The sequence below is a fragment of the Canis lupus genome, chromosome 29 (genome assembly GCF_003254725.2).
Source record: "Canis lupus dingo isolate Sandy chromosome 29, ASM325472v2, whole genome shotgun sequence".
NCBI classification, from domain to species: domain Eukaryota; kingdom Metazoa; phylum Chordata; class Mammalia; order Carnivora; family Canidae; genus Canis; species Canis lupus.
The window spans coordinates 7,647,827-7,673,363 of record NC_064271.1 but is presented as its reverse complement, the minus strand read 5'-3'; the positions used below and the strand labels follow the sequence as shown (position 1 = coordinate 7,673,363).

The window sequence follows — 25,537 nt, the reverse complement described above, 5'->3', positions numbered from 1 at the left end:
GCTCGCGCAGCCGCCTCCCGAGGCGTCAGGGCAATTCCTCTTCCGGGGCAGCGCGGAGACGCGTGCGCGACCCGGATGCGGACGACAGCGCAGCTATATAAGCGCTACGCAGGCCTCCGGCCTTTCTCTTTGAGGAAGACGCGGTCGCAGCTAGAGCGGAGCTCAGGGCGCCCCGCTCCCGCTCCTGACTCACCGCTGTTCGCTGAGGAACAAGTCGGTCAGGAAGCCGCGCCGCAGCCATGGTGAGGCGGGCGGCGGCGCCGCGGGGTCCGAGACGCGGCGGGACTTGGTCCCTTCTGGGGACGGGTTCCGGGATGGGAGGAGGCGGCGGCGGGAGTCCGAGCCTCCCTTGCCTAGTAAAGGGGCTCATGGGATGGTGGAGCAGCCTGAGAGGCCTCTTGATGAAGGCCGCGTCCAGGCTTTTAAGAAATGTGTTTCGTTTGTGTGATAACAGGCGTTTAAAGACACTGGGAAGACGCCCGTAGAACCAGAGGTGGCGATTCACCGAATTAGAATTACTCTAACCAGCCGCAACGTAAAATCCTTGGAAAAGGGTCAGTACGATACCTTCAGGGTGAGACGCTTGGGCAGAAAAACCCCCAAAACCATGAATTTGGCTTTATCGCTGCACACTCTTGATTCAAGTCCAGCGACAAGTTGCTTAACTTAAAAGGGAAGGGAAGCATGATGTATCCCTAACTGTTACCGTGTCTTTTAGATCTTTGTTGGCGATGAGGAGACCATTACTGTGTTGAATAATGATGATAGTTCTATACGCTATTCTGAGCCAGCAGGAGTTAAAATTTCCTAACGCCGCCTTGGACTGTTCTGAACGAACTGAAAGACGGTTTTATTTTCCTGTAGTGTGTGCTGACTTGATCAGAGGTGCAAAGGAAAAGAATCTCAAAGTGAAAGGACCAGTGCGGATGCCTACCAAGGTGAGCCGAGGTGGAGAGAACACAGACGCTGAAAGAAAAACTGGGTAGGATTGAGTTCATGTTAGGTAGCTGGTTTTCACAGGTAACTTGTTGTCCCTTGCGTGGGGTGGGGTGGGGTGTTTTTTAAGAGCGCTGTCCAGGCTGAGGGAAAAACGCACTGGCCATTATCAATTAGTGGTGTCTGAGAACTTTTAGGGAAGTATTCAAATGAAATATGTGAGACTGGTGATTTTCCAGATGTCGTGGGGGTGAGTACAAAACCATAAATGGTTGGTTTCTTTTGTCGCAGACTCTGAGAATCACTACGAGAAAGACTCCTTGTGGTGAAGGTTCTAAGACTTGGGATCGTTTTCAGATGAGGATCCACAAGCGACTCATTGATCTGCACAGTCCTTCTGAGATTGTTAAGCAGATTACCTCCATCAGTATTGAGCCTGGAGTCGAGGTTGAAGTCACCATCGCAGATGCTTAAATCAACCTTTTTTAATAAATTGATTATCTGTTGTTAAGTCTTTTTGTTGTTGTTGTTAAGTCTTGTTGACATTCATCATACCAACGAATTTTAGGAATACAGAGTTGTGCTGTGAAATCTAGCCTACCTTTGGAGTAGTCAAAGTTAGATGAACATCCTAAGGTGGGTGGTCTATCTTGTTTTCATCGTATGTCATAGAGGCCACTAAAGCAGTTGACACCTGACATCGCTTAAAAACTGAATTGTATTAAAATACACGGTGATCTTAGTATTGATAAAGGTATACGGTGTGGTGGTTCATAACTGGCTGCATATTGGAGCTTTTCCAAAAGGATATCTGAGTTCTACCCCCAAAATTTTGACTTAGTAGATACAGGGTGCTGCTTACATGGACAGGTAACTAACATGGGAAATAGTGGTTTCTGCCAATTAATAGTCCTTCCTCTTTGGGCTAGAGTAAACCTTGCAAATTTTAAAATGTTCTGGAAATACTGGCCCTTATATTAAGCAGTTTTGCTGAGAAATGTTCAGATTATATTTTAGATTAATAGTTTTGGTTTTTTCCCATGAGAGGCAGATAGAAAAGCAGGTTCCATACAGGGAGCCCGATGGAGGACTTGATCCTAGGACTCCAGGATCACGCCCTGAGCCAAAGGCAGAGATGCTCAACCACTGAGCCACCCAGGTGTCCCAAATTAATAGGTTTTAAAACAGATCAGTATTTGTTAACATTATGGTTATATCTATAGAACACTTGTTTTATAGACAATCCTTGGAATTTAAATCCAATATGGAATTACACTAACATGGTCTGTAAATAATATATTTATGTTAACTTTAGGAGAGGAAAGCATGTTATGTGCCATCCCCTGTTGGCATGATAATAGGTAACATTGTGATCACATTTGCTATGCTTAATAGGATTATAGTCATGAAGGTCATGCCTTTCTCTGGATTTAGGCTTAAACCATACTCTAGACTGTTGTCCACTGTCCTCAGTAACTGTTCAAATTGAACTTCAGCTGAGATTGCTCTGTACATCCAGTTGTGTACTAGATGACCTGCATCTCATAGCTCAAACTTGACATGTCTAAAATGAAAATCCTCTTCCCTCCCCAAAACGTGTGTGCTCAATCCATGTTCACCATGCAACCACATGGGTCACTCAAAAATTGAATCCACATCCCCTATCTCACTACTTTCAACATCCAAGTCCTTTGGATTCACCATTTTTCCTCAGATTTCAGAAAATTTGGACTTAAGAGATTTGAGTGGAACTGAATCTAGAAATATGCCAAGTTGATAAACTCAATCCCAGGTATTTTTTGACTAATATGCTTGGTAAAAGATTTTACTTACTGTTCAGTAAACATTGAGCCAAAAGCATAGTGTTTGAAGAATTCCACAATAGGAGTCTAGGTAGGTCTCCTGAGGTGAGCAGTGATTCATTCTAAGAAACTGGTGTTCTTGGTTTAGAAGTGAAGGAATTATTGGGGTGCCTGGGTGGCTCAGTTAAGTGTGCTTTGGGCTCAGGTCGTGACCTGGAATCCCAGGATGGAGCCCTTCATTGGGCTCCCTGCTCAATGGGGAGTCTGCTTCTCCCTCAGCCTTTCTATACTGGCCCTCTTGTGTTCTCTCTCAAAATATTTTTAAAAAGGAAGTGAAGGAATTATTAATCAGAAGCCAGATGGTGAGTTACTGGCCTGTTTTCCAGCCAATTTTAAGCTTTACATTGAGGACTGCTAAGAGAGCTCTTCAGTTAGGTAGCAGTTACAATCATTTTAAAACAAGTGCCTGGTGATGTGTGACCTCCATGCAGGTACTTGCAAGTTTGTTTTGATGATCTAAATATATTGCGACATAGAAGTCTTGGAATACACTTAATACCCTGAGAACTGGTTGAGAAAATAACAATTCTGTGAAAACAGCTACTTAGGACTACAGAATAGGGAAAAGCGTGCCTCAGTAAATCAGGAGATGTTGAAAGAACAGCTCTATGGCCTTCGTAACAGTTCTGAATTTTAAGTGATGTATGCCAAAGTAACTAATACATAAACAATTGTAATTCTTCCCACTCAGATTTTTGGGAGTTGTATTTAAGCTAATAGGTAATATTGAGAGAGCCTGTAATACAGCCAGAATACAGCATTTAAAATTTTGGGAACTGCTATTGCCTTCAATTCCTCAAACATTTAAGAATTACTTGGAAACAAACCACCTGCAGGACCTTGGAATATATAGAAACCAACTAAAGGTAGGTTAAGTAGTGCTAATGGTGCCAATGATTTCGAGAGTTAGAGGCCAACTTGTATGGATTAGGCATGTAAAGAAATGGGCCTCTCCAGTCCTTACCTCATTTCCCTTGGATTCAGAGTACTGCTGCTGTTTTACAAATGTGAGCTAAACATAAGGCAGCAGAAACCACCATGGCTGTGCATTTGCTGGATCACATCTCCTCACCTGACATCCTTAAGTGCAAATGTGTAAACTCTGGATATAAAGTGAAGAGGCCAAAGAATGTAAAAGGAGAATCCTGGCCATACCATCAGATCTCAAAACATGGTTATTTTGGATATGTGGGCTTGGTAAGTGAGTCTTTGGGCCTCAGTTCTCATATGTAAAATACTAGAGTATCTATCTCAAGAATATATACGTATGTTCCTTTGTCTCTGGAAGACATTTTCCAACCAAACCAAGACTGGCTGGCTAAGGGCATATATTTTTCACACTAGGACCTCCATTCCCACAGAGCAGGGTACACTGCTAGCCAATGGTATTAGGTCAAATGGCACTTGGAGAAATATATGTGAATCCCCAGGGGCATGCATGGCCTTTCTAAATGTGTCCTTCAACCAAAAAGTAACCATGTAGATCTAACTATACTGGAGAACCTGGCAAAGCCAAAGTTGTGTTTGTTTTTTAAGATTTTATTTATTTATTCATGGGAGATACAGAGAGAGGGGGGCAGAGACACACAGGAAGAGGGAGAAGCAGGCTCCATGCAGGGAGCCCTACATGGGACTCTATCCTGGGACTCAAGATCACGCCCTGGGCTGAAGACGGTGCTAAACCGCTGAGCCAACCGGGCATCCGAAAGCCAAAGTTTTATCTTTTGAAAGTAAGATGAATTATTTCCTTCATCCTAGGAATAGTCTATTTCACTTTTATAGCAAGTTAAACTTTTTAGAGTGAGAGAAGTAAACCCATACATTATGTTCTGTAAACTGCTTTTTTTTTCTTTACATAGAATGTATCCCAAAGAGGGTTTTTTTTTTTAAAATATTTTATTTATTTATTCATGAAAGACCCACAGAGAGAGAGAGGCAGAGACACAGGCAGGGGGAGAAGCAGGCTCCATTCAGGGAGCCTGACGAGGGACTTGATCCCAGGTCTCCAGGATCACATCCTGGGCCAAAGTCGGCGCTAAACCGCTGAGCCACCCGGGCTGCCCCCCAAAGAGGTATTGTTAATGTATTACTTGAAACTCCATGTACGTAAGAAGTAATTATAATCTGTTTTCTCTTTAGCTGTATAAAATTTATATCTTTTTAAAAAACAATATTAAACATTGTTCTGTAAATGATTTTTATCATTAATTATGTATCTGGGAGATATATCTATATCTGCACATACTTCATTTCTTTCCATGAATTTTGCATTATATGGATACACCTGAATTTAATTAAATAACCAGAATTTTTTTTGATTGAATGGATTATTTTATTTTTTCAAATTAATACTCCTACAAAATGTTTTGTTACTTCCCAAAGGAGAGTCAGCCACACGATCATTTCAATACAATATTTGAGGTTCTAGGGTTCCTTAGTATACCTGAGCTTTGGGGGCCTGTTATGATGGTAAATTCATTTGACCTCAAGGTGTAATCTTGGTGCAGAATAGAAGCAGGAGAAATTGACTCAATAGGAACAAAGCAGTTGATGAAAACAAGGGCCATCTATCCTGCCTCTAGAGGTCTTGATGTGGCATGGAAGGGAACCGGAATTAAAGTTAAAATGAAATAATTACAATTTTGAAGACCTGTGTTAAAAACAAGCATTACACTGGGTGTTATGCTATATGTTGGCAAATTGAACTCCAATAAATAATAAATAAATAAATAAAAAGCACTAAAAGATTTTCTTTTCAGCTAAAAACTTACTAAATTTCTAGAAAAGGCAACTTTTATGTAGTCATTTTCTGAAGCTGGAGAAAAAGTCATGTGAAAGCATACATGAGCACAAGAGAAGGTAAGATCATAGTCTTAGTGTCTTCATACACTGAACGGCCTCCTCTCAAGTGATGATGGGACTGACAGGATGGTTTATTGAATCATGACATTTAAAATACTTCCTTTCTATGCTCACTGCACAATCTTGCTGTAATTTGCTCTGTAGAAGTCTGCTTTGAGGAATTATGTTTCCATTCCCTTTATCCAAGTAGAATTAAACACCTTACAAGCTATCGAAGGAAGCATAGCAATCTAAAGAGAAGGAGAGAAGACAGATCTTGGGATTCAGACTTAGGAAGAGACACACCACATAGTGACATAATGATCTACTGTCACCTATACTAATAAAGGGCATTCAGTAGGCCACTTCACCCATTACAGCTCTCTCAACTTTGCCTAAAACCAGATCAGTTGCAAACATAGCAACTTCTCAAATTTGTAAAAGAGGCCAGATAGCAAAAGGCTTGCCATTGATTTGTAGTGCAAGTTTAACACATTGAACACGCAAAGAATGTAAAACTAACAAATCTGAGAATTTTCTATGCCTTATACAGCAATTTTTGAGAAAACTTTCTCATTCTATGCCCATGCAATCAAAGCCAGGTTACCACCACCATAAGTTGAGTTTTAATGCAAACGGAAGACTCTAAATCCTCTTGTTTAGAAATTGTGAGATTTTTAGATGAGTGACTTGGTTTTCATTTGTAGAAACTGGGTAGGAGTCTGCTTAATGAAAATCTTGTTTCCCATCTCTCAGAGATCATGATCCTTTGTTTTCTGACATCCAATATCTTGGAAACTGTGGTGAGCACCAGTACTGCTTGTCTCTGCCAGGTCTATGTCATCCTGGACTGAAATGGCCCTCTGAAGGTGGCCTTTCCTGAGAAGAAAGTAGGGGGTTCCAATGATAAGAGTTCCCAGAAGAACAGTCAATGTCACAAAAGCTGCAAACAGGTCACTTTTAGTTTGGATGCTGGAGCTTGGTGGAAAAACTTCTTCACAATGAGCTCCTGTGTAATTTTCAATGCATCTTCCCAGGCTTCAGGTCTCAACAACCTAATGCAGGGCAAATCTCATGTCCCAACTTGGAATAAGACAAAGAGAAGCCAGCATCAATTCACTTCCTACAAAACGGATGGGGAATAGTAGGTATCACATCCTTCCATTCAGGCAAAAAGACCTGTGACTGGGATCACAGTTGACATCTTAATTTTTAAATAGTTTCATTCTTGGTCAAAGGTTTAGGGTTGAGAAACAGAACCTAAGACACAGGTAGGGAAATCTGGAGTGGGATTAGATCCAGGGAGTAATCTTCTTTGCTCCTAGATAATGAGAGGAGGAAGAGCCAATCTAAATAACCAGAATTTATTTAAATAATAAAATTATTAATTAAAGAATTAGTCATTTATTTAAGAACATTTACTATGTGCAGTTATGACTTTTTCTAAGGTAGATAAAAGAGATTTCAGTTGCAAGATATCAGATATTTTCATTTTAAGATATAATCAGATTGATGGCCTCACATGACTGCCCATTTATACTCCTACCAATAGTAGAAGTACAATAACATCCATCTGATGAACAAAAAAATAAACCATTTTCTCCTATCTTCCATTGTTTATTTTCTCTTTCTGGTGCTCCTATGATTGGATGACCTTCTGGAGGTCCTGTATATCTCTTAGCTTTCTTTCCCTGTTCTTTTCATCTTTTTTCATTATACAATGTGGGATATTTCCTTGACTTTCTCATCTAGCACTTTTTATTGATTTAATTTTTCATTTTGATAATGTTGCTTTTTTTTTTTTTTTTAAACTCCTCCATTCTGGAAAATTTCAAACCTACATGGGGTAGAGGGAATGGTATAATGAACCCACTCAGCTTTAAGAACTGTCAACCGATGCCAGTCTTCATTTATACTTTCACCCTCTCCTCCAAGCAACCTTCAGATTTTTTTTTACAGATTTTATTTATTTATGAGAGACAGAGAGAGCGAGAAAGAGAGGGGCAGAGACGAAGGCAGAGGGAGAAGCAGGCTCCATGCAGGGAGCCGGACGGGGCACTGGATCCAAGGTCTCCAGGATCACGCCCTGGGCTGAAGGCGGTGCTAAACCGCTGAGCCACCCGGGCTGCCCAAGATTATTTTGAAGTTAATCGCAGACATAATGATATTTTATACACACATTTTTCAGTGTCTAAATTGAAAAGATAAGGACTCATTTATTACTTTTTTTTCAGTGTAATAGTGTTATGTTCATGTTGCTGTGCAACAGATTTCCAGAAGTTTCCCATCTTATAAAATAAAGTCTATACCCACTGAACAACAACTCCTATTCTCCCTTCTCCCAGCCCTTGGCAACCATCATTCTAATCTGTTTCTGTGACTTTGACTACTTTAGATACTTCATGTAAGTAGAGTCGTACAATATTTCTCTTTGTGAGTGGCATTTTTCATTTAGCGTAATGTCCCTAACCTCCATCCTTGTGCCATGACAAGATTTCTTTCTTTTTAAAGGCCGAATAATATTTCACTGCATGTATATACCACATATATTCATTATTTATTCATGTATCCCTCAGTGAATATTTGGGTGGCTTCTACTTCTTGACTATTGTGAACAATGCTTCAGTGAACCCAAGAGTACTAATATCTCTCCAAGACTCGGCTTTAATTCTTTTGGGTAAATACCCAGAAGTGGGATTGCTGGATAATATGGCATAACTGTATTTTTAATTTTTTGAGAAACCTCCGTAACATTTTCCATAGTGGCTGGACCCTTTTACATTCCCACAAGGATTCCATTGTCTCCATATCCTCAACAACACATCTTCTAGGAGTTTTGTTTTTTTGATAGTAGCCATCCTAATAGGTGTGAGGTGGTATCACATTGTGTTTTGATTTGTGTTTCTCTAATGATTAGTGAAGTTGAGCATCTTTTTTTAAAAATACTTGTTAGCCATTTCTATATCTTTTTTGGAGAAATGTATATGTAAGTTCTTTGTCCATTTTTCCTTCAGGTTATTTTTGTTCTTGCTGGGTTGTAGGTGTTCTTTCTATAGTCTGTATATTTAACTCATTATTAGATATGTGATTTGCAAATATTTTCTCCCATTCTGTAGGTTACCTTTTCACTATTTATTGTTTCCTATGATGCGCAGGCTTTTAAAAGTTTGATATCGTCCTATTTGTCTATTTTTGCTTTTGTTACCTATGCTTTTGGTGTCATATCCAAGAAATCATTGGCAAATCACGTTATGAAGCTTTTCATTGGTATTTTCTTCTGGGAGTTTTGTTGTTTAGGCATTAGTTTAAGTCTTTAACCCATTAATTTTGAGTTAATTGTTGTATATTGCTATTTTTTATGTGGCTTCATTCTTTTGCATATAGATATCCAGTTTTTCCATCACTGTTAAAGAGACTGTTTCTCCCCCACTGAGTGGTCTTGGCACCCTGATTGAAAAACATTTGGGTCGAGGCATCTTTGCATTCCAGAAAAAAAAAAAATCCTGTTTGGTCATGATGTATAATCCTTTTAAGTGCTGATGAATTCAGCTTGCTAGTATTTTGTTGAGGATTTTTGCATCAATATTTATCAGGGATATTGGTCTCTAGTTTTCTTTTTTTATTGACCTGTAATAAAAAAATTTCAGTTTTTATTGACCTGTAACTTAATAGTTTCAGGTGTACGAGGTAATAATTCAATATTTGTATAGAGTCTGCAGTTTTCTTGTGGTGTCTTTGGCTTTGGTATTGGAGTGATGTTGTTGTCACAGAAGAAGTCTGGATGTGTTCCCTTCTCTTCCATTTTTTAGAGGAGTTTGAGGAGTGGTATTAATTCTTCTTTAAATGTTTGGTAGCATTCCCCAGTGAAGCCATCTGATCCTGGGCTTTTCTTTGTTGGCAGGTTTTGAATTACAGATTCAATCTCCTTACTAGTCTATTCAAATTTTTTGTTTCTTCATTATTCAGTCTTAGTAGGTTGTATGTTTCTAGGAATTGATCCATTTCCTATGGGTTATTCAATTTTTGGGCATATAAGCGTTTGTAGTATTCTCTTATAATCCTTTTCATCTCTGTGGCATTAGTTGCAATGTCCCATATTTCAAATCTGATTTTAGTTATTTAAGAAGTCTCTCTTTTTTTCAAGGCAATCTAGCTAAGGGTTTTTAATTTTGTTGATCTTTTCAACAATCCAACTCTTAGTTTTACTTATATCCCTATTGGGCTTTTTTCTATTCTTTATCTTGTTTATGCTCTAATCTTTAGTGTTATCTTCTTCATGCTAACTTTGAGTTTCTTCTTTCTCTAATTGATGTAAAGTTAGATTTTGATTTGAGACTTTCTTCTTTCTTAATGTAAGCATTTACACCTATAGTCTTCCCTATTGATACTGCGTTCTCTTCATCTTATAAATGTTGGCTTATTGTTTTCCAATCTTATTTATTTCACAATATTTTCTAATTTCCCTCGTAATTCCTTGACCAAAGAATTTGGCCAAATTGTTTTTTCTGAATTCCAGAAAGTTGTTGAACTCACAAGTCTGTTTCCGTTTTCTATTTTGTTATTTATTTATTCCTCTATGATAATTTCAGTGAGGTTGCTAGGCAGAGAGATGAAGCAACTATGTTTGCTCAGTCTGCAATATTGAGCTGAAATTTAACTGATTCTTAAGTTTCTTGAGCATCTATTTTCTAAAGACAATCCATCTAGGACAACTTCTCATTAAGAAGAAGGGTAGAGTAACATTGTGCTTAAGGATAGGGCATTGTGAACCAGACCATCTGGATTCCAAATTTGGCCATGCTCTTTTCTAGCTGAGACTTTGATTATGTTACTTATACTCTTGTATCTTAATTTTCTCATCAGTCAAATGAGAATAATAATAAAAAATTCCTCGTTGAGTTATTGGAGGGTGAAATGAGTTAATATTTTTAATGTGCTCAGGTTAGTTTTTGGCATAGAGTAAGAGCTATTTCAATATTTGGAAATTAATACATTTGAATTTCAGAAATGCAATGTATCTGAGAATATAGCCCCTTGAATTTGTTTCACTCATACCTGGTACAGAGTACCCTGAATACAACATTTAAAAACAATTCTGCTTAGAAATCAGCTAGAATTCAGTGGTGACAGCTTTCATGGTTTAAGTAGGTAGTTAATAAAAATGTGTGAGTTTGAATGACTGACAAGATAAACAGGCATCATAGTCACAACTGAAATGAATTCACAAAAGGTCCAACTAACAGAAGCAAGAGACACAACTGGCAAAGGAAATACTCAAGGAAACAGATTCCAAACATTCGTTTCCTTCCAAAAGACCATAATAAAATAACAAAAAATATAGTTCTACAAAATTGCGGTATATTTTTTAGAACTTTTGACATGGTTTGCCCATAAGCATTTGACAGGTGTTTTTAATCATATCAGATTCATCATTTGTTCACTTACAATTCGGTACATGGTACATTATCAAGTCTAAAGTGTTTTCATTTCTAAAAGAGTCAACACTGTGGGTTTAAATCTTTTCCAAAGACAAATCCCATTAAACTTTGCTTTAAAGAAAATGAGGGAAGACCCACAAGAGCAAGAAGTAGTTTGTCTTGTAAAACTGAGGAAAGAGAAATGAACCAGTATCCTGAAACCTGATTCATCACAATTCAGTCAAGTGGTGCCACAGTGCCAGAAAATAAGGTTGACACATGTTCCTTAAAGATTCTTCTTTTTGTTTTTCTTTTGAAATAATCTCAAACTTACATAAAAGCTGCAAGAACAGTACAAAGAACATTTTGTCAACCATGTGGGTAAAAGTTGTCAACCTGACACCCCATCACCCCCCAAACACTTCAATATATTATTTCCCGTGTGAAAATGCCTTCTCCAACACAACCATAATACAACCATCAAAATGAGGATATTCACACTGATATGATGATAGTTCCATCTAAGCCTCACATCTCATTCAAGTTTTGCTAATTGTCCTATTATTACCCTTTAGAACACAAGGGTCCAGATAAGAATCAGGCATCCCATTGAGTTAATAGATCTTGTTAGTCTCATTTAGCTCTCAATTCTTTCTTGGTGTTCCCTTGACCTTCGCGACCTTGACCCTTCTGAAAGTTATAGGCACTGACATTAGGATATCTTCCTTAACCCAGCTCAGACTGCAGCACCTCATTCAGGGCTGACTCCTACAAGTGTGCCCACCTCCGCTGAGACCCTCCCTCTTTGGCTGGTTGCCCACTGGAGTGATACCATCTCACCTGCTCAGGCTTCCACACCCTTGCACTTGGCCCCCCCACCCACCCATGCAGGCACCCCTCTCACTGAGGAACCTGCACTTGGAAGTCCCTCTATAGACACCTACTTTCCCCTGCTCAGGTCCTGATACCATTGCAGCTTCCCACTCCCTAGGTGGGTGGTTTCACACAAAGGCTGAATTGCTCAGGGAGAGATAGATAATGGGAAAAAGAAGAGGACAAGCTTTCGACAGTGTTAAGAAACATGTCTTAGGATCTGTCTAAACATGAATTGTAGCAGACAAAAGTCTGAACCAGTTGACAAACTGAAGTCATTTTTCTACAAATTTTAAACATAAAATCTTTTAGCTTATACCACGAATCCCAAAGGCATATTTTGAGGTATTAAAATGGGTGGTCACATTTGACTATGATTATTTTTAAAACATGCACAGAGAATTCACTGTATTAAACATTTTATGTGTATATACAAAAATGATATTCAATCTTTGCTCAAACTAAAAAATGAAATCAATAAAAATTATTGTATAAAACATTTAAATTAATAAGATATTATTATAAAATGTGGGTTCCTGTTTTATGTTAGTGTTCTCTAGGGAAACAGAACCAATAACATATGTATATGAAATTTATTGAAATATATGAAATTTACTGTTAGGAATTGAGTCATGTGATTATGAATGCTGAGAAGTCCCAAGATCTGCAAGGTGAGTCAGCAAACAGAGATCCGGGAGAGCCAGTGATTTAGTTCCAGTCTCAGTCTAAAGGCCTGAGAAGCAGGAGAATGAATGGTGTAGTTCTAGTCTCTAGGCCAATAGGCTCGAAGATAGATCAGGAAGAGGCAAGGTTTCAGTTCAAGTCTGAAGGTAGGAAAAAGTCAATGTCCCATCTCAAAAGTAGTCAGACAAGAGGAGGCCCCTCTCACTCCCAGGAAGGTCAGCATTTTTGTTATATTTGGGCATTCAACTGATTGGATAAGGCTCACGTATATTGGGGTGGGGGGCAATCTGCTTTACTCAGGGTACTGATTTAAATGTCAATCTCATCCAAAAACAACTTTGCAGAAGCACCCAGAATAATATTAAGCCAAATATCTGGGCTTCTCATGGTCTAGTCAACATATAAAATTAGCCATCACCTCGGTGGCTCAGTCTCACTCTTGATTTTGGCTGGATCCTGATCAGTGTTGGGCTCCATCCACACTGGGCATGGAGCCTGCTTGGGATTTTCTCTCTCTCCTTCTGCTCCTCCCATTTCCCTCTCTTAAAAAGAAAAACAAATTTTTAACCATCACAAATGGCAGGCTGAATCTTTCTACAGGAAACCTTCTTTCCTACGGGAAACTGCTAGTCCATCCATGCCACCATCACTTCTTTTTTCTCTTGCACCTCTAACAGAAAATTTAACATCTTAACTAGTTTTAAGTGTACAGTTCAGTAGTGTCAAATATACTCACGTTGTGGTGAAGCAGATCTTCAGAACTTTCTCGTTTTGCAAAACTGCAACTCTATACTCATTAAACAACTACTCCCCTTTCCCCTGCCCCCTAGCCTCTCCATCACCATGCTACTTTCTGTTTTTCAGAGTTTGACTTATGTTGGATACCTCACAGTAGTGGAATCATAATAGTACTTGTCATTTTTGACTGGCATATGTCACTTAACACAATGTCCTCAAGGTTCACCCATGTTGTATTATTTGACAAGATTTTCTTTCTTTTTAAGACTGAATAATATTCCACTGCATAGCTACCACATTTTCTTTATCTGTTTATCTATTAATGGACATTTAGGTTATTTGCACTTCTTGGCTACTGTGAATTAGTGCTGCAATGATCATGTTTGTTCAAGACCCTACTTTCAATTCTTTGGGGTAAATTTCTAGAAGTGGGATTGCTGGATCTTGTGGTCCACCATCACTTCTTACCTGAGCTATTGCAATAGCCTCCTGACTGGTCTCCCTACTCTCTCTTGTCCTAAGCCCCAGGATCATCTTATTTTTTTTCCTTAGGTGCTAAAATTATCTTTCCAATATTTGAATCAGGTCGTGTCATTTTTTTCTATTTAAACTTCTCCAATTGAGATAGCTAGTTTCTGCTTGGGATGTTCAGAGCTAGAAGAAGAGCCACTCCCAACCTTATAACAATAACATAGAAAAAAACCTCAAGTTCATGACTTTAATTGAACTCATCATGCTGCTGATGTCTTAAGGCAACCAGATGTGAGAGACAAGATGCAAGCATTTGCTTCTCTGGGGCAGATGCAGCTGCTAAGAAGAATCAAACATTTTTTATCCTTTGTACTTTATACATTTCAGAAAATCTCAACTGGGGAATATTACATTCTGAAAAATAATTTTACAGATAATTAAAGTATAATGCTTTAATTTCTAAAGCTTTTATTTCATCCATTTGCAATGAAATCTTTCTAAAATGTGCTCTACTTTACCATGCTCTATAAAATAGAATCTACATACCAATTATTGGGCTTTATTGGCTAGAGGATCACTCTGAACTGCAGGTGTTATACCATGCTAGAAGACCATCATGTCCTCAAGGGCCATTACCCATGAGAGGCCCTGAAGTTCATTTAAAGAGATACTCCTCTAGCTGATCTTCTGTTGCTTCAGGAAAGCCCTTTAAGGCTGTCCTTTTCAGTGGCATAATGCCTAGGGGATAACCTTCCCTTTGGAAAGACCAAGGCAAAGTTCCAATTACCTTAGCTCTCAGATGAAAAGTACCAGTAGACCAAGTAGGAGTGGTGTGGACTGGAACCCATCTAGGTCCCTTGTCAGTCTTGTACCCATATGATTATACTCACTTGCCCTTCCAAGGCTTTGAGAACATATCTGAGGAGCAACACACCCACTAAACTTAAGAGAGTGTGCAGCTTATCCAGATCTAGCTGTAATGCTTTCCTAGAATTCTGTGTGGTACTGTATCACAAGTTCTTACTTAACAAAGAGCTCCTTGCTAAGGATCTTTGGATCACCAGAAATCTGTGAGTGAACTCCAATAAATTCACTTTGAAATCATAGATAAAATTTTGTATGTACTTATGCCTGACTTTTCTGGGAAGAAGTTCCAATATTTTGTCAGATTCTCAGAGGAAATGAAATGGGCTAAGAAGTTACCCCTCTAACTCTTAAGAAAAAGAAGTGATTAAGTGAGTTACATTAGTCTTTTAGACAGGCTCAATCTGAGCTAAACATCAGGTGTAAACAAATTTAAGTGCAACAGTTACCTCTATGGGATTAGCTTCTGAAGCATATATAAGCGTATATCACATTTAAGTCATAAGGTTCCCCACACAGCATCCTGCACCTTTCTTTTCTTCACTAATATACCATGGACAACTTTTTAGGCATTTTATTTTTGTGTTTATGAAACTATGCTAATCTTTTTAAGGATTACATGGGATTCTGCTGTATGACTATACCACAATTTATTTTTTTGGCACCCCCTTGATAGATATCTAGATTTTTTATTATAGTTTTGTTGTTCTTGTCATGTGAACAATGCAGCACTGCATATCTTTGTATTTTTTGGCTTTGCATAATGTATGGCAATGCCTTTTTGCTCATTCCCTTCTGACGCAAGGCATAATTATCTTTTGGCCATTTTCCAGAACGATAGGTGAAAACTGTGTCTTGTACTTTTGCTTTCTATTTTTTCCCTTAAAGATTTCCATGTATAGATGGAGTATTTGTATTTATTTTTCCATGAACTGTATGTTTCCATTTGCTTCAATAAATATATCTTTATAAGTATTATATATATTTTTAAATTATTTAAGACCTTTATTAATGGGTGCTTGCCGTTTGTTGACTTTTTTGAAAAAATCAAGTTGTAAACTTTTATTACAAATTAAAAATTAGGTTCTTAAAAATCTCAACTTGACCAGATATGAAACAATTTAAAAACCTTTAAAGGTGTATTGAGAAAAACCAGGCTAAAAACAAGCAAACAAACAAAAAAACACGTTTATCATTACCAAAAAGAGACGTCTATAGGTAAAAATAATAAAAACCCCATGCTGCATAGATAATGCAGATAGTTCTACTTATCTGGTCAATGGGCAAAAAGCAAGCTCTGAAGGTCTTCAGCTCCAATCTTTTGTTCATTTCTTATTGCTGGCATTTCATCTTCATTTCTTCGTGTTGGATGACTAAACCGGACGATGGTAGAGGTGGTAAGCCGCATTTACTGGATCCCGCCCTGCTGGGCCTCCTCAGCTGGGGGATCGGCTGCTTCTTCGGTCTCTGCCTCCTGGCGGTTTAGGGTGTTCTGGGCCTCTGCGTTGGCAATTGAAGTTGCGGCGGTACCGACGTTGAGGCGGCCGCTGACCTTGGGTCTCCTCTCGTTGATTTTCCTTATCTTCCTCGTTGCCATCCTCTCCAGGCTGTCTCGGCGAGGAGGACCCCTACAGAATCGTGGTTAACCTCGATACATAGCCTGTCTCCCTACCCTGGGCTGAAGGCAGTGCTAAACCGCTGAGCCACCTGGGCTGCCCTCCCTGCAAGTTTTTGACAGTTGTAATATTTATTTTAATATGTCACTTGATTCTTTGAGAGTATAGTAAGAGTGTGGTTCCATATGAAGAAGACAGCCAAGCTCTATTAATGAAGGCAATGCTTGGTAGGTCATATGTTTTTCTGTGAATTTCAATATGGTTTTGATAAATCATGGTTTCAATTCAATGAGTATTTGTTTTATTATCTGCACAGCTCTAAGCTAGATGTTTTACCTAACTCACTTGGAGTTTGCCAAGGACCCATTAGCAATGTGAAATATAAGTAGGAACATATTATATTAAGGGCCTGGAGGTGAGGCCAAGAAGTGCCAAGGAGGAGGAAAAAAATAGGTGAAACAGTATTCCAGGAAGAAGGACCAGCTCACCAGTGAGAAAGAGCATGGCATGTGAAAGGGACTGAAAGAAGTTGGGAGTGGATGAAATATCTAGCCTGGGATTCCTGTTAGAAGAGAGATAGGGCTGGAGATGTAAGACATGTCAGGTTATTCAGGGGCTTCATTCTATGCTAAAGAATATAGACTACCTTCAAAGAAAGAAGAGAACATTAGAGAATTCTGGCCAGGGGAGTAAGATGATGAGATACAGTATTAAAAATGGATTGGAGGAGAGGGAGAAACCTAAAGGCTGGAAGACCATTTTAACAACCCAGATGAGACATGATTGCAACTTTAACTAAAATAGTAGAAACTGGAATGGAGAGAGTTCTATCATGTGAGATGTTTTCAGAAGGAAGAATCTACCATATTTGTAAATAGATTGAATAGGATAAAGAAAGTGAAGAGTGATGTGATGTCTTTGAGCATTGAAGAGCTGATAGAGCATTTACAAAGAATAGTAGAGAAGGTTTTGAGTGCTGCATTGACATATTTGAGGTGGCCATACATCATCCACATGCAGACACTTGATAGATAGCCGGATAAAATGGATCTGAAGATTAGGAGAGAAATCTGGAATAGAGATCAGATGTGGGAGCCTCAGCACAAAGAGAAGTACAGACATAGAGACAGATGAGATGGCACAGAGGGCACATGTCAAGTGAGATAAGATGAAGTGTGTGGAACCCTGGAGATCACAAATCCTTGTCAAGAAAACCAAGGGACTGTGAAATAAGAGAAGCCAAGAAAACATTGCAAAAATGATAGAGATATCAACCAGGTTAAATAAGATACAAGTCAAATAAGATACAAGTCAGATAAGATGAGTCTATTAGTTTTAGCAGAAACTTACACAATGATGGCTTCAAAAAGCTGGTGGAGATGTGAGGGAGATGGAGGGGGCATGCTGAGGAGTGGGAGGAGGATGAGAAAATGGAGGCAGTGAGCACAAACAAATACTTCTGGAAAAGTTTGGCTGTAATGGAGGTAAGAGAGAAAGGGCTGGAGGCCAGCAGCATGTGGTTGAGCAGACTTTGTGTTCTCCAGATGAACTTAAGGTGTGTTTAAAGGCTGATGGGAAAAGAGGCAAGAATTGAACACATAAGAGAAGTCGGTGGCAAGTGAAGGAAAAAGTGGTGAAGAATGACATCATCCTGGGAGGAGATAGTGGGATTCCTGAGAAGGCTGAAGGGAAGGAATCCAGAGACAGGTAGAGAAATTAGCTTGAAGAAGAGGAGGGACACCTTACCCTTTTCTTTTGTAACTAGAAAGAAAGAGCTAAGGACAAGCCCTTTTGGTAGGTAAGTGCATTTGTTTGGTACCTGAAGTTCAGTAATTACTCATATGTCAATTCCTAGTGTCTCTGTGAATAAAAGAAAGAGTCATGCCCCTCCTCCCATTCACTAGTGCTCTCTCTCAAATAAATAAATAAGTCTTAAAAAATAACTATGATGAATATGTTAAATGCTGTAATGGAAAAAGTAGATATATGGCATGCATGAACAATGAATGGGTAATGTAAAGAGAGAAAAACTCTAAAGAAAAATCAAAAGCAGTTGCCAAAAGTCAAAAGCCCAGTAACATAAATAAAGAATGTCTTTGATAGGCTCATCAGTGGACTAGCACACCTCAGGGAAGAATTAGTGACGTTGCAGGTAGGTCAATAGATAGTTCTCAAGCTGAAATTCAATGAGAAAAAAAGGAGAAAAGAATGAAAAATAGAGCAGAACATCCAAGAACCATGGGGAAATTATAAAAGGTGTAACATGCATAACTGGACTATCAGAGACAAAATAAAAAAGAGAATGGAGCAGTAGAAATATTTGAAGGAATGTCTGATAATTTTCCAAAATTATTGACAGATATCAAACCACAAATCCAAGAATTTCAGAAGGCACTGTGTCGGCTTAAATACCAAGAAATCTACAGGTAGGCATATCATATTCAAACTGCAGAAAACCAAAAACAAAGAGAAATCTGAAAGATATCAGAGTGAGAGTAAACATTTTGGCTCTAGGGGAATAAGGATAAGAATGACGGTTGATGGGATGCTCGGGGAGCTCAGAGGTTAAATGTCTTTGACTCAGATCAGGATCCCAGGGTCCTGGGATCGAACCCCTCATCAGGCTCCATGCTCAGCAGGGAGTCTGCTTCTTCCTCTTCTCCTCCTCCCTCTGCTCATGCTCTGTCTCAAGCACTCTCTCTCTCTCAAATAAATAAATAAAATCTTAAAAAAAAAAAAAAAGAATGACAGTTGACTTCTCAGAAACCATGCAAGAAGAGAGTGGAGGGAAATCTTTAAAGTGTTGAGGATTGAATTTGACATCTAGAATATGCCAGAATTCTATAGCTAGCAAAGTTAGCTTTCAAAAATGAAGGAGGGGCACCTGGGTGGCTCGGTGGTTGAGCGTCTGCCTTGGGCTCAGGTCCTGATTCCAGGTCTTGGGATCAAGTCCCACATCAGGTTCTCTCTGCCTGTGTCTCTGCCTCTCTCTGTGTCTCTCATGAATAAATAAATAAAATCTTTAAAAAATGAAGGAGAAATAAAGACTTTTGAAGACAAACAAAAACTGAGGAACTTATTGCTAATAGACTTACCCTGCAAGGTTAGAGGAAAGCCTTCAGGAAGAAGGAAAATTATCTAAGTCAGAAATTGAGATCTACAAAAGAAAGGAAAAATATTATAAAAGGTATAAATAAAGATAAATTGATTCTTCACTTTTTCTTATTTTTAACTCGTCTAAAAGAGAATTGTTTAAAGGAGTTATTTTTTTAGGATTTTTATTTATTTATGAGACACACACACACACACACAGAGGCAGAGACATAGGCAGAAGGAGAAGCAGGTTCCATGCAGGAAGCTGGATGTGGGACTTGATCCTGGGACTTCGGGATCACGCCCTGAGCCAAAGACAGACATTCAACCACTGATCCACCCAGATGTCCCTGTTTAAAGGAGTTAGAACAACAATGTCCCTGTTTAAAGGAGTTAGTTTATAGCATATGGATAAGTAAGATGTCACAGGACTTGGAATATTCTAGTATAAGGTAACTGCTTTCTACATGAGGAGATATAGTATTATTTGAGGGTGGACTTAGAGTAGTTGCAAGGTATACTGCAAAGTCTAGGATAACTACTAAAATGTGTTTAAAAGAAGTATAAATGATATAAGAGAGGAGACAGAAAATGGGATCAAATAAAATGCTCAGTTAAAACCACAGAAGGTAGAGAAAGAAGAGGAAAGAAAGTACAAATTCAGTAAATAGAAACATTTGTAAAGATGAGAGATTTTCACTAAGCTATACTGACAATGTATTTAAATGAGAGTGGCCTAAACATATCAGTTAAGAACCAGAGATTGTCAGATTAGATTTTAAAAATAGATCCAACTCAGTTTAAAAATTAAGACTCAATGTATTAAACTCATGTTTTCTAGCTTCACTAAACTCTGTGTTTTAACATCTGTTCTATGTGTCTTTTTCTAGATATATCTGCTTGACATGTCTTTTTCTAGGCGACTCAATAATATACCTTAGTCACCTTTCCTTGACTTCCAGCCTTCCTCATTGCCCTCCCTTCAGTGGAGTGTGCTTCTCAGATACAAGCCAATCAATCCAGAGTCCATGCTCCCAACCACCTCTCCCATCTGACTCTCACACTGAGTCATTATCCCCTTGCTCTACCTACCAGGACCAGGTGTCCTTATACCCTGGAGCCCACTGAAATTATTCAAACAAGCCAATCCTGAGCCTGCTTGTCCCCCCTTGCTGTTTTCATCCTGAAGAAGGCACAATAAAGACTCTTGCCAAGGGTTCTCCTCTTTCTCTGCCTCTTGACTGGCCCTGATGTTTCCCTGTGTGGCCCCTTGCAGCATGGTGTGTCCTCTCCTCTTAGGAATGGTAATAAACTATCTTTGTAATAGTAATCATCTACTGATTACTGATCTTACTTTACCTCAGGTTTTCTATCAGTACATTATACTTTGATACACTTAGATACATAAAAAGTAAAAAGATGGAGAAAGGTATATCATGATAACACTAATTTTAAGGGATTATATAAATTTCGGACAAATCGTAGCTATTGTGAGATATGAGGACATTTTTTCTAAGCCACTGCACAAGTGCCACAATGTAGTGAGCTTTCTATAAACCCTTGTAAAAAAAAAAAAATCCTTCATAATTTAAGGTTCCTGTCTTCCAGCATAAGGCATTAGGCTGAAGAAGATAACGTGATTCTATTTTGCATTTGTATCTGATGTATGTGCCATGCATTAAAGTGTTAAAAGTGAATGAAGATGGAGACATTTTGTGGGCTTTCTTGGATACTGACGGGCTCTGGAGGACTAATGATGAGAAAGAAGAATGACTGGAGATAGGTGGCACCCAAAGTGAATGACCTGCTGGCTGGACGGGAACATATTTACTTTCACATTGAAATAGCTGGTGAAACAGTTCCCACCTCACCACCTCCATGAGCAATGATGCAGATATAGAAGCAGGAGAGGGCTCAGCACTCTCTTTACTGTGGTGAATTATTTGCCCTAAAATGCTATTTGACATCAGGCAGGGCTTTGGGCCAGGTTGGAAGCTACAGATAGAGGGAAGTTTTGTCTTAGAAGCTGGATAGAGGGCAGTTTTACGTGCTAGAACCCAGAGGTTCCCAATCCTTTATAGAAGGTCTGTGTCCTCTGGACCTGTCTACAAATAATCATGACATTATTTACCCATTCTAGGGAGAGTAAGAAGCCAAACATTTTACATAGTGAGCTGTCATAAATAAGATTATTTATGTTATGGACAGGGACACCAGCTTTTGTAGTTAATTATTATTACCATTAAACATGATTATTAACCAGTGTCCTAACTCCTTACTCCTTTTCCCTCACATTTGAATACCCTCAACCCTCTCGGATCTCTCTTTTCTTGACTTGCTTAGCTTTCTATGCCTCTCTCTTTGAGTGAGAGTGACTAGCTTGTCTACTCTTGGACACTGCTTTTGTTTATTTTGTAATTATCCTGAAAAAAAACTTAACCTTCCTTGAGTTGGGTCTAAGAATTCTATCATTCATCAGTGAGTCCTACTGAATTAATTTGGCCAACACATAGCAGAGCATCAGAGCATGCCTGCTCTGAAAATCTGTGAACCGTTACACGTGTATAAACCCTTAGGATTTTTCATTCTTTTCTTAGTCTTCTACTGTTACTTTTCTTTAAAAGATCCCTTTTCTTTTCATTCCTACGTCAACTTCTCCCTTCTCATAAAAAGTGGGAAAAAAGTTTATAATTTAGTTTAGGGTTTTTTTTTTTTTTTTCATGAGACCATGGGTATAAAGCACTTAATATGGTACCTGCCATCGAGTGGATGGACAGGAAACACTGACTTTCCTGCCCTTCTCTAGGGGAGATTAAAGCAAACACACAAACACCTTCTTGCTTTCTGGCTTTCTTTTTTGATGCCTTCTTGGAAGAAGGTGCATCTGTAAGAATCCAAACAATATGATTTTATTCTGGGACCCTTCTGTTTCCTTCCTCTAAGGCCTTGATGTGGTTCCTAAACCCCTGCCCCCCAGGTTGAACCCATCTCAGCCCAGGGGTGTTTTTCTCTTTTTGAGAACCCAGCCAGGAGCCCTGAGTATGGGGCTGGGCCCTGGCTGAGTCTGATGGAGTGCTCTCCTTCAGATGGCATCACTCTCTTCTCCTTAGCCCCCAATGGCCCCTAGTAGACGGAGTCCTCAGGACAAATTTTCCTTCTACTCCATTGGTCCAGGATAAGTCTTTTTAAAAGTGCATTCTTTGAAGAAAATTCAAGTTGATGTGGGATTTGGGGGAAAACAAATAAGCCCAATTTTATGTGGTGGGATTTTATTCCCTCCCCCACCATCCACACACCACAATCTAAACAGTCAAGACTCTTCTTTCTCTCCTCACACATGGCTGGAAAGGGAGACCTTTGAAAGGCAGAGGGAAGAGTCATCCAAGTTATGCTATGATAGTCCTAGAAAGACTTCTATTTGCTTCCTTCTGACGAAAATGCAAGACCCCTGTGTACATTAATGGTACACAGGAAGGCTCCATTACTGACCTTGCAAGATGGTCAGCATGCAGTGTGATTGGAGGACTTTTGCAGCCACACAGCCACGTGGAGTTGCCAGAACTCCAGTGACCACTGAGGGCAACAGGGAGCTAAGGTTGGACAGGTAATTCCTCTTCTAAAAACAAAGCAAAAAAGTCTTTGTGCCACATGATTTCCTTTGTATGAGATTGTAGAAAAAGTGAAACTGTCTTGACAGAAAGTAGATTAGCAGTTGCCTGGGGCAGGGGTGGATGCAAAGGTGCAAAGGAACATGAGAGAACTTTCTTAGATAATACAAACGTTCTACATCTTGATTGTGATGGTGGTTAGATGACATGGCAACGGTCATTGAATTGTGCATTTAAAATTACACTGCAATAAGTAGCTACTTAAAAAAAGGGATGCCTGGGTGGCTCGGTCAGTTAAGCGTCTGCCTTCAGCTCAGGTCATGATCCCAGGGTCCTGGGATGGAGCCCTGCATCAGGCTCCCTACTTACCAGAAAGCCTGGTTCTCTTATTCCCTTTGCTGCCCCCGCCCCCAATTTGTGCTCTCTTTCTCTCTCAAATAAATAAATAAAATCTTTTAAAACATTTTAAATTAAAAATTTTAAAAAACATGTAAGACATCCTCACTTAAAATGGATGGGAGAGCCAAGGGTGCAAACTAAACCAGCTCCCTCCATCTCTCTCCTCCCTACATCTCCTAGGGACCGCCTCCTTTGGAGAACCATGGTCTGGATGTCCTGGTCATTGCCTAAAGAGAAGGAGCCCCACCAAGTGGTACAGATTGCCTTGCTTATTTTCTCTTTCTCATTTTCCTTGAGGGTCCGGGAGTGTTGTGGAGGAAAACAGCAGTACATTGTAATAATGGAAAAAATCTAGAATCATGTTCAAATCTCCTCCCCTCCCACCTAGGCCTTCTTGAGAACCAAGTGGAATCATACCAAAATCCCCAGATTCCATTTCCCCATATCTATCTCAACAGAGGTGCTGTGGCATTCCTTCTCCTTTGCCGTTTTGCTGGGACTGGAGAATATGGCACCTTACCCTGGCACTGTCTGTCCTCTTGTAGAGAGTGGTGCCATTAGGCCAACCTTGAAGACCCTCTTCAGCTTCTATGCCCACATTGTTTCTTTAAGAACGTCTCTTCAGTTCTTTTGGAGGTTCCAGAACTCATAGCATAATATATCTCTATATGTTTTATTAATCTCAGGGACTCAGGATTGGGCTGAAATTTATTAGAGAAAATTTAATTCATTGCACAATTTAATTGCAACCTTGAAGAGATTCCTGAGGGACATTTAAAAAAAAACTTTTACTTGAAAATTTAATGAAATAACCCAATTGGTCATTAATCTGGCTGGGTAGTTGATGGGGAATGTGTTCACACCTGCAGTGACGTATACTCCAGACTTCATCCAATTATAAATCTCTGTGACCTCAACTCACCTACCAGTGTCACTGAAAGTCATTAAAATGTTTTAAATCCACAAAACCCTTAAGGGATATCTTTATAATTACAGTTACATATAAAACTTTGTGAAGTAAGTGAACAATTCTGAAGTCGCTCTACAACAAACACCAAAACGATGAGGAGGTGCATTAAAACTGAAATTCTACTTCCTTCAATTAACAAGGAAATGTGTTCATTGCTTGTAACTTTTATTTATTTTTAAATCAACTTATAATCATTATGAAAAGACATTTCTTAAAGAAAATTCTACTAAATCCAGCTTCCCTTTTGATATTGGGTGGGGGCATGGTTACCCATTGAAACCTCATTCTCTCAGGAGAACATGAGGGAAGATCAGGAGCCCAATGGGGCTTCTATTTGTTGAGTCAGGTTTTGGACACTTGAGGACCAGGTCACTATGGCTGGACTTTGTGACTTCTTATTTCATAATGTCTATTTCTTTATGATAAATTCTTAAAATGGAAGGAGCTTATAATCATCTTTGGTGAGAGCTGAAGTGAATCCTATTTTGGAGGACAAAAATCCCAAAGGATAGGCCCAGGGGTGGCCGTTCATTAAGAAAGCATCCTTGGGACCCTCAGCAAAGAAGAAAGGACAATATGGGAGCTGACCTGGTTCTAAGGTAACGAGTAGAAAGTATCCCCCACATCATGGCCTGAGGGCTCCTGGTTGCTCCATGAGAGAGAAGGGGAAATCATATTTCACTTGGTGACACAGCCTCACCCAATACCTGGAATATGCCTATTGAATGCACAGCATTTCTTACTTGTAAGTATCCTTAATGCTATTTTTTGGGGATATGAGTAATAAAATTGTGTCTGGGGCAGCCCGGGTGGCTCAGCGGTTTAGCGCCATGTTCAGCCCAGGGCGTGATCTTGGAGACCAGGGATCGAGTCCCATGTCAGGCTCCCTGCATGGAGTCTGCTTCTCCCTCTGCCTCTCTCTCTCTCTCATTCTCTCTCTCTCTCTTCTCTGTGTGTCTAATGAATAAGTAAATAAAATATTTTTTAAAAAACATTTAAAAAATAAAAATTAAAAATAAAGTTGTTTCTGAGGGCTTGTTCTGTGTCAGACACTCTGGTAAGCATCTTCACACATATTAGCTCATTTACTCCTGAATATAGCCTTGTGAGGCAGATGGTGTTAGCCTCAGTTTACAGATTATGTTTAAATAATGAAACCCAGTAA

The 25,537-nt window shown here is 39.2% G+C and overlaps 2 protein-coding genes, 1 long non-coding RNA gene and 1 other non-coding gene across 4 annotated transcripts; 2 read left to right on the top strand and 2 right to left on the bottom strand.

The window, feature by feature from the left end:
- The first annotated feature begins 33 nt into the window (after positions 1-33).
- Positions 34-1,447, top strand: RPS20 (ribosomal protein S20). Its single transcript, XM_025477774.3, has 4 exons — positions 34-242; positions 455-554; positions 865-938; positions 1,228-1,447. Exons 1-4 carry the CDS (start codon positions 240-242, stop codon positions 1,408-1,410), a joined length of 360 nt encoding a protein of 119 aa, XP_025333559.1. The 5' UTR covers positions 34-239; the 3' UTR covers positions 1,411-1,447.
- On the top strand, positions 727-793 carry LOC112678676 (small nucleolar RNA U54). The gene has a single exon (XR_003147762.1). It is a non-coding gene; the product is annotated as a small nucleolar RNA U54 (small nucleolar RNA).
- Positions 1,448-6,015: 4,568 nt separating the features above from the next.
- On the bottom strand, positions 6,016-14,555 carry NRG4 (neuregulin 4). Its single transcript, XM_035708239.1, has 2 exons — positions 14,494-14,555; positions 6,016-6,677 (listed from the first exon to the last, which is right to left on the bottom strand). The coding sequence occupies exons 1-2, from the start codon at positions 14,553-14,555 to the stop codon at positions 6,392-6,394; spliced, it is 348 nt and encodes a 115-aa protein (XP_035564132.1). The 3' UTR covers positions 6,016-6,391.
- A 1,115-nt stretch (positions 14,556-15,670) lies between these two features.
- Positions 15,671-23,120, bottom strand: LOC112678472 (uncharacterized). The gene is made up of 3 exons (XR_003147601.3): positions 22,885-23,120; positions 19,398-19,459; positions 15,671-16,314 (listed from the first exon to the last, which is right to left on the bottom strand). It is a non-coding gene; the product is annotated as an uncharacterized LOC112678472 (long non-coding RNA).
- Between the last annotated feature and the right edge of the window lie 2,417 nt (positions 23,121-25,537).

Coding starts and splice junctions, on each gene's coding strand:
- NRG4 (XM_035708239.1), bottom strand. CDS start 14,555: ATGCCACTGAAAAGGACAGCCTTAAAGGGCTTTCCTGAAGCAACAGAA. Junction 6,678..14,493: donor ACAGAAGATCAGCTAGAGGA/GTATCTCTTTAA, acceptor TGAGACCTGAAG/CCTGGGAAGATGCATTGAAA.
- RPS20 (XM_025477774.3), top strand. Junction 555..864: donor CGTAAAATCCTTGGAAAAGG/GTCAGTACGATA, acceptor ATTTTCCTGTAG/TGTGTGCTGACTTGATCAGA. Junction 939..1,227: donor CAGTGCGGATGCCTACCAAG/GTGAGCCGAGGT, acceptor CTTTTGTCGCAG/ACTCTGAGAATCACTACGAG.